General features: G+C 56.5%; 1 protein-coding gene across 14 annotated transcripts in view; it reads right to left on the reverse strand.

Annotated features, from left to right (window-relative positions):
* The window catches only part of DLGAP4 (DLG associated protein 4), a 178,535-nt gene that overhangs the window by 39,856 nt on the left and 126,363 nt on the right, over window positions 1-12,316 (reverse strand). For 3 of the 14 annotated variants that reach the window (XM_054845804.1, XM_054845808.1, XM_054845807.1), the window contains exon 1: window positions 6,231-6,506. The exons of 10 other annotated variants lie outside the window; for them this stretch is intronic. In XM_054845804.1, coding sequence (XP_054701779.1) covers window positions 6,231-6,261 — 31 coding nt within the window. In that variant the 5' untranslated portion in view covers window positions 6,262-6,506. Of the gene's footprint in view, window positions 1-6,230; window positions 6,507-12,316 lie in introns of those variants that run through there. One more of the 14 variants, XM_054845809.1, reaches the window with a different exon arrangement.

Raw genomic sequence — 12,316 nt, forward strand, 5'->3', positions numbered from 1 at the left:
AGCGCGGCGCCGCCCGGCCCGGCCGCTTACCTCGCCCTACGGCCTGCTGCAAAGAGCGGCGGCCGGAAAGCGCGGGCGGCGCGAGGGGAGCGGCGCGGGCCGGGGCCTGGGGGGCTGCGGACGCCCTCCCGGCCGGCCCGGCAGCCCCGCGGCGGAGGAGGAGAGGCCCCGCCCGCCCTCCAGAGCCCGCTGCCCCGCACTGCCCGGGTCAGGGCAGTCCCCCAACCCGGGCAGAGCCAGCGGCGCTGGAGCCACGCAGCATCCCAGCGCCACCGCCGACCCCCCAGAGGCTTCCCCGCAGGGACCGCAGGACCGGGATGACCCTGAGAAACCCACTCCGAGCACCTCATGCAAGCTCTGGGCTGCTCACAGCTTCAGCCCACGGTTGCTCGGGAGCACGCAGGGCTCCTGTTCGCCACTGCCATTGACCCCCCAGCTCTGAGCAAGTTCCTACTCAAATGCGCTGCCTCCCTTTTTATTTCTTAAGCTTGCAGATTTCTTCAGTCCTGATGCCACATTGACATTGCCCCTCCCGAAGCGCTACAAAAAGGAATTAAAGCATCACACAGATGAACAGCTGAAAATCGGCGATACCTCCCTGCCACTGCCCGCAGAGTGACCAAGCGGGTCGGGTGAAACGCAGGCCCATCACAGGTATGGCCACTGAAAGCACACACACAACCGTGTGCACAATTTGCACAGCCAACAGGGACCAGCGTTTACGCCAACAGTTACCCAGGCAAGAGGGCTGAAGACAGGTAGCCGTACAAGCTTTTTCTTTCCTTTCCCCCAAAGAGCCGATTTCCCCCAATCAGCCCGATTCAGTCTTTGACTTGAGCAAGAACGACTCCTGTGAGAGAGCAGGGCTGTAAGAGCCTGCTTTGGCAACCTCCCCTTAGCAACCCAGAGCATTCTGCAGCACTCATCTCCAGTAAGCACGTTAACAGAGCAGCGATAAAAGCTAATGTGCGGCATAATACCACTATTAGCAGCGGCAACCTCCAGAACGCCCTAGAAGATTGCAGGGTGACAGTGAGATGCAGACGCTGGTGCCTGGTGCCAAGTACAAAGGCTAACAGCTGCAGCACCGTGGCCAAGGCAACAGGCTGCTGGTGAGCAGCCCTCTGCTTCCCAGCATCCAGGATTTCCCTGCTCAAGGCCTTTGCTCTTGGCACACTGCAAACTTGAGGGTCACTGAAACTCAATGCTTTCAAATCAAAGTAGCTACTTTGTCCAGGACCAGAGCTCAGGAGGTGCAAGCACCGGCCAACACCCTTTTTCTTCCAAGGGATAAGAATAAGCAGCTGTTCAGGCACTGGGAAAAGTTCTCCAGCTCTATCCTACTAGTACTCATCTCCCCAAATCCACCTTCTCTCCTGGAAAGTCCCACTCCACGCTGTACAAGGCTGGGCATTACACCAACCCCACACTGCCAGGGAGCTTGCTTTGCTCAGAGTAGCAGCACTAAGTGGCCAAAATTCCCAGCCTGGGACTGCTGCTGGAGTGGCAGGTCAGGCAAGAAAGCACTGGTGGCCATTCCATAGAGAGCACCAAAACCTGGAAGAGTTCCTGGACAGAAGTGTCATGGCTCAGGACCCCGTGTTTGGGCCAAGCTGAGAGACTGAGAAAAGTCTCAGGGTTCAAAGAAGGAGAAGGCTTCCCAACAACACAGTTACTCAGGTGACCTTACAAGAGGCAAGGGAGACCCACTCTACAATAGCATGCTGGCTCACGAGCTGCCCTGACAAGAGCAGCACTGACTAATCCGAGTGGGCAGCAGCACAGTTCCCAACAAGGGCCTGCAGAAGAGGGTCCAGGAACCCCCCTGGGGACAACTCCACAGTAGCCTTTGGGACACTTTCTCTAGCTCCAGACACCGACAGTTGTCTTATGTATAAGGCCTAAGAGGGATGTAATATCCACGCTTTAACTTCCAATTCTAGCTTTCAGTTCAGTGCAGCTGCAGATATGCCCACCCTGGTGGGAAGTTTTAGGCTTGGAGATCCCTCAAGCACAGCAAATGCCCTGCTGCGGCTCTGTTCCAATTAGATCCTCAACCACTCCCAGAATATAAAACCAAGACAAATAATTCTCTTACAAGTTTGACTAACCTTATGACAACAACTTGCACTAAAAATTCCCTTTTATCAACTCTTAAATACCTTTCAGCTTTCATCACCTATCACCTTGCACTATGACAGCACATCCGTAGAAAGGCAGATGCAACTTCTAATCTTTGCTTTAATTCCAGCTCTGACAGACTTGCACCACAAGTAAGAATTTACCTTTGAAACATTCACCACTCAAGTTTCTTGGTCAGCTTCAAACTGGAGAGACAACACAGTAGTTTAAGCTTTGATCTCCTCAAACTGGGTTCAGAAGAGAAGATAATTGCAGCGAAACCTGGATGTCTTAATGAAGAGTACTAAATAAGATACACAAGACTGATAGTCAACGTGTCCTTAATGTAAATACTAGTGCCAGTGTTTAAAATGTATGCATCCTTACACCGTTCCCATTTTGAGCACTGCTGTTTGATGCAGCAAGCTACGGCCTGTCTCAGGTGAGTCCCTTTCAAGGGACTGCTTTCATTTCCTCGGTGTTGCCAGAAGAGCAGACAAACTCAATCCCCGGAGCCCCATACAGCAGTAACCAAGCTCCTGCATGCACCGTCTCCTAAGACGAAGCAGCTGCAGGCAGGCTGTGGTACTCATGTAGGCAGCAGACATCCTTCTTGCATCCCAGTATGTGCACGTGCCCCTTGGTACCTTTACTGGCAATTTCACAGTGTAAGACCAAGCCCACAACCAAGAACCCCAGGGGGGAGTAGAACAAAATCAGAACTTGGCTGTCGTCCTTCGCAGTATTTAAATGCCATGAGGAAATTTGGGAAGAGGCCTGGCAGCACATAACCCACAGCCCCGTCCTCTATAGAAATCAGAGCCTCTGGTCCTGGGGGACCGTTACTTCCCCCAGAACAGCTTGTCACCTACCCAGACTAGCAGCCCACACTGCGGTATGTAGACACCAGTACTGCCCTACCTTATGCTGCCCATAAGACTAAAGACCAGACTCACATGGGCAGATGTATCCGAGCAGTTACCTCACTGGTTTCAGTGGAAATTGAAAATGTTTTTGAAACAGTGCCTTACAAGCCAGGCCCTGGCAGAGCAGAGAAGTGAAGCACAGGGCTAAGGCCCAGGTCAGGACTTTAACCATAGGCTGTTATTCCCCTTGCCTGCTGCTTCTCCAGGGGACAGAAGGTTGACTTAGTGCACTCATCTGCACCAGAGGGCCAGCAATTCATTAATTTTGCAAAACAAATTGAAGCAGATAGAATTTCCACTCTCCTCATTAACTGGCCCATCTGCAAACAGTTTAACTTCCACTTGTTTAAAGGCAGCTTATGTCAAACACCCTGGTGTCAGTCTGTCCTGCCCTTCACCCTCTCTCCAGCAGCAGGCTGGCATGGAGACCAGGAGAGCAGGGAAGGATAAACTCATTCTTCCATGAGCTCCTCCGGAGGGACACGAGCTCACCGTTCTCATCCCCAAGCCCCAACTACCACCTTCACAGGACTTTATCCCACAGCCTGAACTGTAATCGCCTTTCGAAGCAAACAGCAATCATAATTAGTATTTCTCCCCTCCCTTCTAAAGTCTGCTCTGATAGAAAACACACTGACAACTTTTCACTGCAGAAATTAAAGTGGATTTTTCTTGAACAAGGCCACCCGCCTGAACAGCCTTAATCCTTCCAGCTCACATATGTTACTGTAACTTGCACTGCACTGAATCCAATTATGCCTCCTCAATCCATTAAAGAATATTTGAGGTTGTTGTGCAGGTTGCACAGAGCAAAAGTATCAGCCGAGGAGACAAAAACAAGCCCTGCTGCAGCATGGCTTTGCAGCCTTACTTCTGCAGGCAGGCATGTAGTGCATTATTAGGAAAATTCATTGTCACAGAGTGACTTTTACAGGGTCCAGTGAATAGTTCACTCCAAACTATTTGAGGCTGGACTCAAACAACAGGAAAATCTATATGGGAGACAAAACCTGACATAGTTATTTGTGAGTGCCTGGCAGTTATTAGTTATCCATTTAAAGCTTTTCAAATTATATTGCTCTGGCAGCATGCACAGCTAAGAATGAACTCACAGAAAAGCAGGTCTTCCATGCATTACACACGAGGCTGGAGCAGCAGATGAATAACCTTGAGCTAAGTAGTCAGAAGCGTCCACAAATCTAAACTGCATGCACAGATTAAGCAACCGAGTATCTGACTACTGACTCAGACACAGCTGCGAAGCGAAATGCAAGCTCTCCCCAGCAGCTGACAATGTTTGCCCCTTCAGCTGGAGGGCTGGGACACCAGCTACGGCTGATCAAGTTCCACGAGGATACCTGTTGGCCTCGCAGTGCTCCGTGGTTTACCAAACCCTGTTGTATTCTCACAGTATTCTCCAGATAATCAATACACACGTAACAGAAATCAAGTTCTTCCGTTATCACCTTTGCCGACAAGGATCTGGCAGGGGCTGCACAGGGTCTTCTCCTCCTTTCAAAACTGCCACACTGCATAGTAGTTACAGCCCAGCACTTCAAGGGCCAACTTACAGATTCTGGGGCCTTCAGCTACACCAAAACCTCTTACATTGCCACTACAGAAGTGAATAGAAGTAGCAAGCTATAGACACAAGAATATCTTATAGCAGTTTAGCACTTGCACCTTAAAGATGAGCTTTTAGGTTTTCCATGACTGTAACATGTCAGCCAAATTCCGCAAGATCTTCCGAATATCTGGGTACCCCTGCAGAGTGCGCACACCTAAGTTATCTCACTCTGAAAGACAAGCTGGCTAGATTCGATCACTAGTTCGGCTTACTTTTCTCCACATGTTCAAGAACGTGTAACTTCATAGCACCAAATTCCTGTTGGAAGAGCAATTACCAGCTAAGTAATTTGGACCCTCTGGAGTCAAGTCTGCCAACTTACACGAGTTGGCAATCTGGTTTGTTAACATCCCACATGATTGGAATTTATTTTAGGATCCAATGCCACATGCTGTGGGTTTAGGGTTGGTTTTTTTTTTCCCCTTCTCTTCTTTTCCTCCCCCAAGTGGCAAGTTACAGCCTAGGAGTTAGAGATCCTAATTCCATTCCTGTCCCAAACGCACACTTCCTGCACAACCTGGGGTCAAGGTCTGTACCTTTGCAGAATAAGTACTGTTAGTCCTATCAAACAGCATCCTTTCTGGAAATAGCCCTCCTTTTTGAACCTCTTAACAAAGACAGGGGTAGAAATTAAGAGCTACGTTTACTTGCTGCTCAGAACCAACCGTAACATCCCCACCCTCCAACACGGCACGCTGATACCTGAGCTACACCTGCCGTTAAACTCAGGGGCATTCAGCCTAAACCTGACGGCTCAACATCAGGGTGCAGGACCAGGTGGCCTCAGCCACGACCTGTTCTCCCAGGCTAAAAAAAGAGACTTTTCAAAGCCTGCTCTGCCCAGGAGGTGCCAGTTTGCTGCGCTGCTAAATGTCAGCCTTCAGCAGCAACTGAAGCTCCGTGCCTCACCCAGACAATACCCTTTTCTTCTCGAGGGGAGGAAGAATCCAACCACCACCTTTAATAAAAAAAGGGTCGGTGTGTTCCCTGGGGGACGACACATTTAGTGAAGCACCTCTTCATCTCCTCCGGCACCTAGGGACTCCTTAAAGGCCTTTAAGCACCGGCCCGGGCACCCAGCCTGACCCGCCACGACCCCGGTTTCGGGGGGGACGGGGACAGCGGGGCCCAGCGCTGCCGGGGCTGGAACCGAGCGGTGCCGCACAGCCGCCTGCCCCGAGGCAAAGCTCACCTCCGCCCTCCCCCCGGCCACCCCGCCACGCACGGCCCGGCTTTCCCGCGGGGACCCCCACGCAGCGAAGGCGGCATGCGTGGGCGGATGGGGCAGCCCCCCTAGCTACCCACCCACCCGCCCGCCCCGGAGACGAGCACGAAGGCAGCGGGAGCCCTCCGCCGCGGCCACGCAGCTCCCTCCACGGAGGGTCGAGACGCGCGTGGGAAGCGGAAGCGCCACCTGCGATCCCGGCGGGGCGGCGGGCCCGGCAAGCGGCGGCAGCAGCAGGCAGGCAGGCAGGGCGCGGCACCCCCGCCGCGGAGCCATGCAGGGCCCGGCCCGGCCCCCCCGCCCGCCCGCCGCGCCCCGGGCAGTCACTCACATTGCTTGAGGAGCTCCAGACACAAAGCCATGGGAGACACAAAGGAGGGGCGGAGGGGACCGGAGAGACGGGAAAGGGGGGGCCCGCGGGGCGGGGGCGCTCGGGCCGGCCTGGGTTCCGCGGAAGGGAGGACGGGCCGTGCCCGGCGGGAGGAGGACGGGCCGCGGGCTGGGGCCGCGCCGGCTGCTCCTGCGGCCGCGGGCGGGAGGAGGGAGGAGACGCGCGGAGCCACCACCGCACTCACCGCGCCCGCCCGCCGCTCCGGCTGCGCCCTGCGGGCGGGGCCGCGCCTTAAACCCCCGCCCCGCCCCGCGCGTCACCGCCCCGCCCCGCGCAGGCGCGGCCCCGCCCCGCCCACCCCCGCCCCGGGGCGCTCCCACGGCCGGGCGCGGTCACGCGTGTCCCTCCCGGCCGGTCCCGCGCCTCCCGCGGTGCCACCGCTCGCTCGCCGGGAACGCGGTAACGGGCACGCCGCGTCCCGCCCGCTGCAGGCGCGGGGAGGGACGGGGACAGAGGCGGCGGCTGCCGTTCCCGCACCGGAACCGCCGCGAGTGGCAGCCCCGTGCGTGGCAGGAGCGGGGGAGCCAAACGCTGCTGAACAAAGCGGGCGCCTCTCCCGCCTCCGCGCGGGAGCTTTGTCTCCTTGTCATGGCCGCGGGAGCCACCGTGGCATTTTCCCCAGCACGCCCTGTCTCTCACCCACAGACAATAGTGGGGTTGGCTGAAAGACCTCCCCTCCCTCCCACGCTCCTGCCCCCGGCACCGTGTGCCGGTGGGACCCCGAGCTGCGCGGTGGGGTGTGAGTGCTGCAGGCGATGCTCCCGTGGGCCCCGACGCTGCTGCAGGATTGCTCCAGCCCGAGCAGAGTTAGCAGGAGGAAAGTCTCCAGTGCGGAGACAAATAACATGGAAAAGAAAACAGCGGGGAAGTGGATGTTCCCCTGGGTGGGTGCTTCCCGCTGGTTACAGATTTGCCAGCCGAGCTCCATCCTGATGGGTACGGGGAGAGGGAACTGAGCCTCGCTTCACTGGGTGCTGCTGCTGCGTGTGGTGCCTGTGTTTTGTGTCTCCCCGTTAGGCTGCCCGAGCAGCAATGATGGAGGATGGACGTGCGGAGGGGAGCAAGGCTGGTACAGCTTGCGGGCTGCAGAGAGAGCCCGCCCGGGTGGAGCCACGCTGGGTTTGGCACCCTGGGCACAGACGCGCAGGGTGCTGGAGCACCGTCCGGCTCCATCCCTCCGATCCCGCGTTGAGACACCTGGAGCTGAGCGTGAGGCTCGCCCAGAGCGCGGGGCAGGGACCTCTGTGAGGCCAGAGCCATGTTGCACGGCGCTGTGACATGAGACGGGGCAGCGGGTGCCTGCAAGCCCTGCGTGGTGTGGACGTTGCCTGACCGTGCTGCCTGCGGAGTGCTCGGCCTCAGGCCGGGCTCGTGGCTTTGCGGGTAGCGGTGTTGCTGCGTGGCTCCCGCCAGGAGCACGTGTGCCGCCCCGACTCCTCACTGTCACCATCAGTCCTTGGATGCTCTGATTTATTTATGATTCGCTGGGTTCACAGTGCTCAGTGGAGAAGGGCTGGTCTGCAGCAAGGAGAGATCAAAGCGCCCTGGGGAAACACCGCGCTGAGCTTGCCGGCTCCAGCAGGCAGGGCTGAGCCACCGCCGCCCTCGGCGTTCAGCAACGGAATCGCTGTGGATGTGCTGCTTCTGCTCTCGGAAACAGAGCAGCAGAGTGGGGCCGAAGGAGGATCTTGCCAGAGAGTCCTGAGACTTGGGACCTGCAGCCCAGGGCCTCTCCCCTCCGCTGCTTACCAAGGAAAACAAAGAAACTGGTTTCCAGTTCAGCTGCTTCCAGGCTCTGAGTGGTGAGCAGCTCTGGACTGAGCCCCTCATCCACACGGGCTGCGAGTGGCTCTGTGAAGCTCTGAGCCGATTTCTTCCTGAATCCTCAGGAATACCCGTGTCATGGCTCAGCAGATGGGAAAAGTTATGGAAAAGCAAGAAGGAGAGGAAAAGCAACCCAGAACAAGAGAAATGCGCACGAAGAAATCCTCATTTGCCTGCGCTGGCTGAAATCCTGCAAATGCTGAGGCCTGGGTGCACAGCCTTACTAAACCTCATCCAGTCCCGCTGTCCTGGCACGTGCGTGTGTCTTAGCTAAGACCGTCATTGGTCGCTGCTGGGCTGCTCCAGTGATGGCACAAGCATCGTGGCCATGACGGGAGATGCAGAGAGGTGCTGAGCATCGCCCACAGCAGGGATGCAGAGCAGCATCTGTGATTGCTTGGTGCCAGGGCAGCTCTGTGCTCAGCTGGTTCACATGGATGGCAGCAGGACCAGCGCGCCGGGATGCTACCAGGCCCCTCAGCCTAAGAAGAGAACTTGGGTGGCTGCTGTGCCTGGCACGTTGCTCTCCAACCAGCGTGGCCTCACGGGCGCAGCACCGCACCACGCGTGGGCTCCCTGCTGCTGCTCTCCCAGAGACTCTGAGCAAGCTGAGGCACCCCTCGGTGCTTCGGTTTCTCCTTCTCTCCCATGAGGACAGCACTATTGACTCTTTCCTGCCATCAAGGCTGATAAAAGCAAGCAACAAGAAGGGCTTGGCTTTCTGACCATATTACCAAAAGAGAATGCTGGCAGCTGCCTGCCTTTCTGCTCCTTTGCAGATGGCCCCTGCTGGGAGAAGGCAAGCTTGGCCAGGACCTTGGAGCCGCGCTCAGTTCCCAGCGTTAGGTCTACGGGTGGCCGCTTCCACCTCCCGTGCGTCTGTGTGGGCTGCAGCTCCCCCTTTTCCTGGGGATCTGGGCAAGCGACATTTCCGTGGGGCTCAAACCTGTTGCAGCCGTTCCTGGGTGCCAGAGAGACGTGCACAGCAGGCAGCAAAAGGAGAGCTTGCTGCGCTGGGTGCTGCCTGGAGTAGAGCTGAGACCTGGCGGCAAAGAGCATCAAGTGCAGCTTTGCTGAGGCAGGACAGAGATATTTTGGGTTCGGTGGTGGGGTTGGTAGGGCAGGGTTGTAGCCACGGTAGAGGCTTCCTGGGGAAAAGGGAGTGCTGTCTGGGCGCGGGGCTTGGTAGTGGAGTTTCCATAATAACAAGGAAAAGATGAGAGGTGAAAAATGAACAGGTAAGTGTGGAGAGAAACAGTTGTCATAGATTTCTTTGTGTCTTACAGACATACAAATAGATCATGGAACACGTATGTGTACCCTTTTTCCCCTTACAAACACTGATGGAGCATGCAACAGAAATCTTTGGCGTGCGCACGCACACACACACGCGCGCACTCTCTCGCTAATCCCTTTCCTGCTGGTATGTCAGAGAAAGCTATTTCTGGAACATGAAATCTAGGTCAAAAAGAAGGAGAAAATCTGAAGGGAATGATAACAGTCTCTCTCCTCAAAGGCCATACGGGGTCAGCTCTGGCTCATACGATTAGCAAAGGGGCCGCAGTGGTGCTTTACTCAGCTGTGGCCGCTCATGCACAGGCTGAACAATGTGTCCTGGCCTGGTTTGGTTTTTCCTTTGCCTTCACACCACTACTTTTTTCCCACGAAGAAGAGAAGGCCATGACAGTCAAGAGAGGAGAGGAGCAGAACTTGCCTTCCTACCTGGAGACCAGATAATCACCGTGCACGGAGGAGGAGGAGGAGGAGGAGCAGGAAGGGTGTCTCTGCCTATCCCTCACAAGCCAGTGCTACGTGACTTTCCCAGAAGCTGTGGAAACTCGTCCCACAGTGAACCAGCCCTTGGGGATTTGGTCAGCACGATGCTGCTTTGTGCTGTGACACCGCACGGAGGTGTGCAGGTGCTTTGTCTTTCCTCCACTAAGCACAACCACGCTCCCCCTGCAAGAGCAGCAGTGCCAGGGGACCCGGCTGGGATCTGCCTTCTCCCAGGGCACGGCAGGGTTCCCAGCACAGCAACAATCCTGCGAGCCATCGCCCTAATTTAGTGATGAAAAGAAAAAAAAAAAAAAAGCAATACAAAGACGACAGAAAGCAGGTTGGAGGCAGGATGGCTACTCTGTCATGACTCTCGGGAGTATCTCTCCCAGGTAGCGGGCTCATGCCCAGCCCGGGTTCGGCAAAGGTCTGACACACGGATGGGCACAAGGTGTGTGCAGCCCTGGCAGTTGTTTATGGGAGTGCTGGTGGCTCTCAAGGACGATGCTTGTGCCCGGCTCTGGTTGGGGTCAAGGTTGGGCTGGCCTGAGGGACTAGACTTTCTCGAGCTCCTTCTGCTCCAGGTGCTGTGGCCTGCGGCCAGAGCTGCCATCACGGGGTCAGCAGAAAGGGAGAACTGGGAGGTCGCTGCTCTCCAGAGCTCCCACTCTCAGGGACATCTTACCCATCGGTAAGGCAGGTCAACAGAGACAGCCCAGTCCTGGAGGAGGAGGCAGAGCTGGATTCCCTGGCCTCCCTGGAAGAGATCTGGGGGCAGGATAAGGAGCCGGGCACCTGGGCTTTCTGGGAACAGGCTGCTGATTCCCAGGGCAGGATGCTCTGAGCAAGGGTGATGTTACCAGATGGCACAGGGAGGACTGGGAAGAGCTCGAGCAGGAACTGGTTTGGTGTGAGCTTTCCCTGCTGTCACTGGTGCTTTGGGTGGAGGCTGGGCTGGGGTCTCCGCACTGGGGATTCTCACCTCCTTTTGCTGTTCTTTCCTCACCTCCGCTTTCCTGTTTCCCCTGGACATCAAATATTCAGCTCTGTATTGCAAGCAGTCTATTAAGCAAGCAATTCCCAGTGCTGCCTCTAATAAGAAGGAGCTGGGGCTGGGGAGCCCTTTGTAATGCTCAGGAGCCGGCGTGGCTGGCGGCTGAACGCCTGGCAATTAGATGAATAGGTTTCACTGGGGCTTTTGAGTCTCCGGCTTCTGCAAGGCACAAAGCTTTGTTTAAGGTTGATCAAGGGCAGCTCGTCATCTGTCTTGCTGGCTGTCAAATGGGAGCTAATTGCCTCGTAATGCGGGAGTGACACAGGGGTTTGTGGGAGGAACTGGCTTGGCAGAGGTGTGACAGCTGTCAAGGCTCTCCCACCCGGCCGTGCTCCCCACACGCACCCCGGGACTGGCAGTCCTCCGTGACATGGAGCTCGCTGCACCTCCTCATGCCCTCAGCTGGTGGCTGAATCCCTCTGCTTTATGATTCAACCCCCGTGCTGTGCTCAAAGAATGACAAGCCTGTGTCAGCCACAGCATTGCTGCTGCTGGTGCCTCTTTAGGACATGTCCCTACGGAGAAGAAACCCAGTTCCTCTCTCAGGGACCAGGCACATGATGGGAACGGTTCCTCTGGGCTGGCACATGGATGCTGGTGCAGGAGGGTGTCCATGGGAAGGGAACGGGTGAGGGCTCTCAGTTGTTCCACCCAGAGCCCTGCGTGGAGCAGAGGCCATGAGCGACCATCAGACCTGCAGACGATGGTGCACCCACTTCTCTCTACTGGTCTAGACTGATGCCGTCAAGCTGAGAGGTACCGATCTGCTGCTCGGGAGGCCCCTCTTGTACAACACCAACCAATTAAAGCCTCAGTGATGCACATTTGCAAGGGGGACTGAGCCCGGGTGGTTGATTAAAGGTGTGACTGCCATCCAGATATGCCTCCTGCCTTCCCCATCATGCACACGCACACACACACAGCTGCTCCTCTCTGCTCCCCGCCCTCTCCATCAAAAACGTTTCCCTCCCCAAGCCCCAGCTGCCAATGCACAGGGCTGGAGGATGTTCTGGAAATCAGCAGATCTCTGCTGGGTCACATCAGAGAGAGGTGGCAACCAGTCATTTTGAAAGCTCCTTCTGTGCTATGCCTGCTGTTGCTTCCCGGTGCTAGCCTGGATTTGCAGCAGCGCTGAGCTCAGCATCAGCCGTACTGCCAGCGAGGAGCGGGGGTGGGTTTGTGGGGAGCGGGGTGAGCCAGGGTGGGAAGAGTGTGGGACAGAAGCAGAGCAGAGAGGGTGGTGGGAAAGAGGGACAGGGCTGAGCAAGCAGCCCGTCCCCCCCAGGGATCTCTTCCAGTCCTCGCCTCGTCCTGTGGACTTTCACTGTGATGACCCTGGAGCGCAGGCCGCTGAAGGGCAGATGGGAGGGCA

The sequence above is a fragment of the Grus americana genome, chromosome 17, assembly GCF_028858705.1.
Source record: "Grus americana isolate bGruAme1 chromosome 17, bGruAme1.mat, whole genome shotgun sequence".
In the NCBI taxonomy this organism is placed as follows: domain Eukaryota; kingdom Metazoa; phylum Chordata; class Aves; order Gruiformes; family Gruidae; genus Grus; species Grus americana.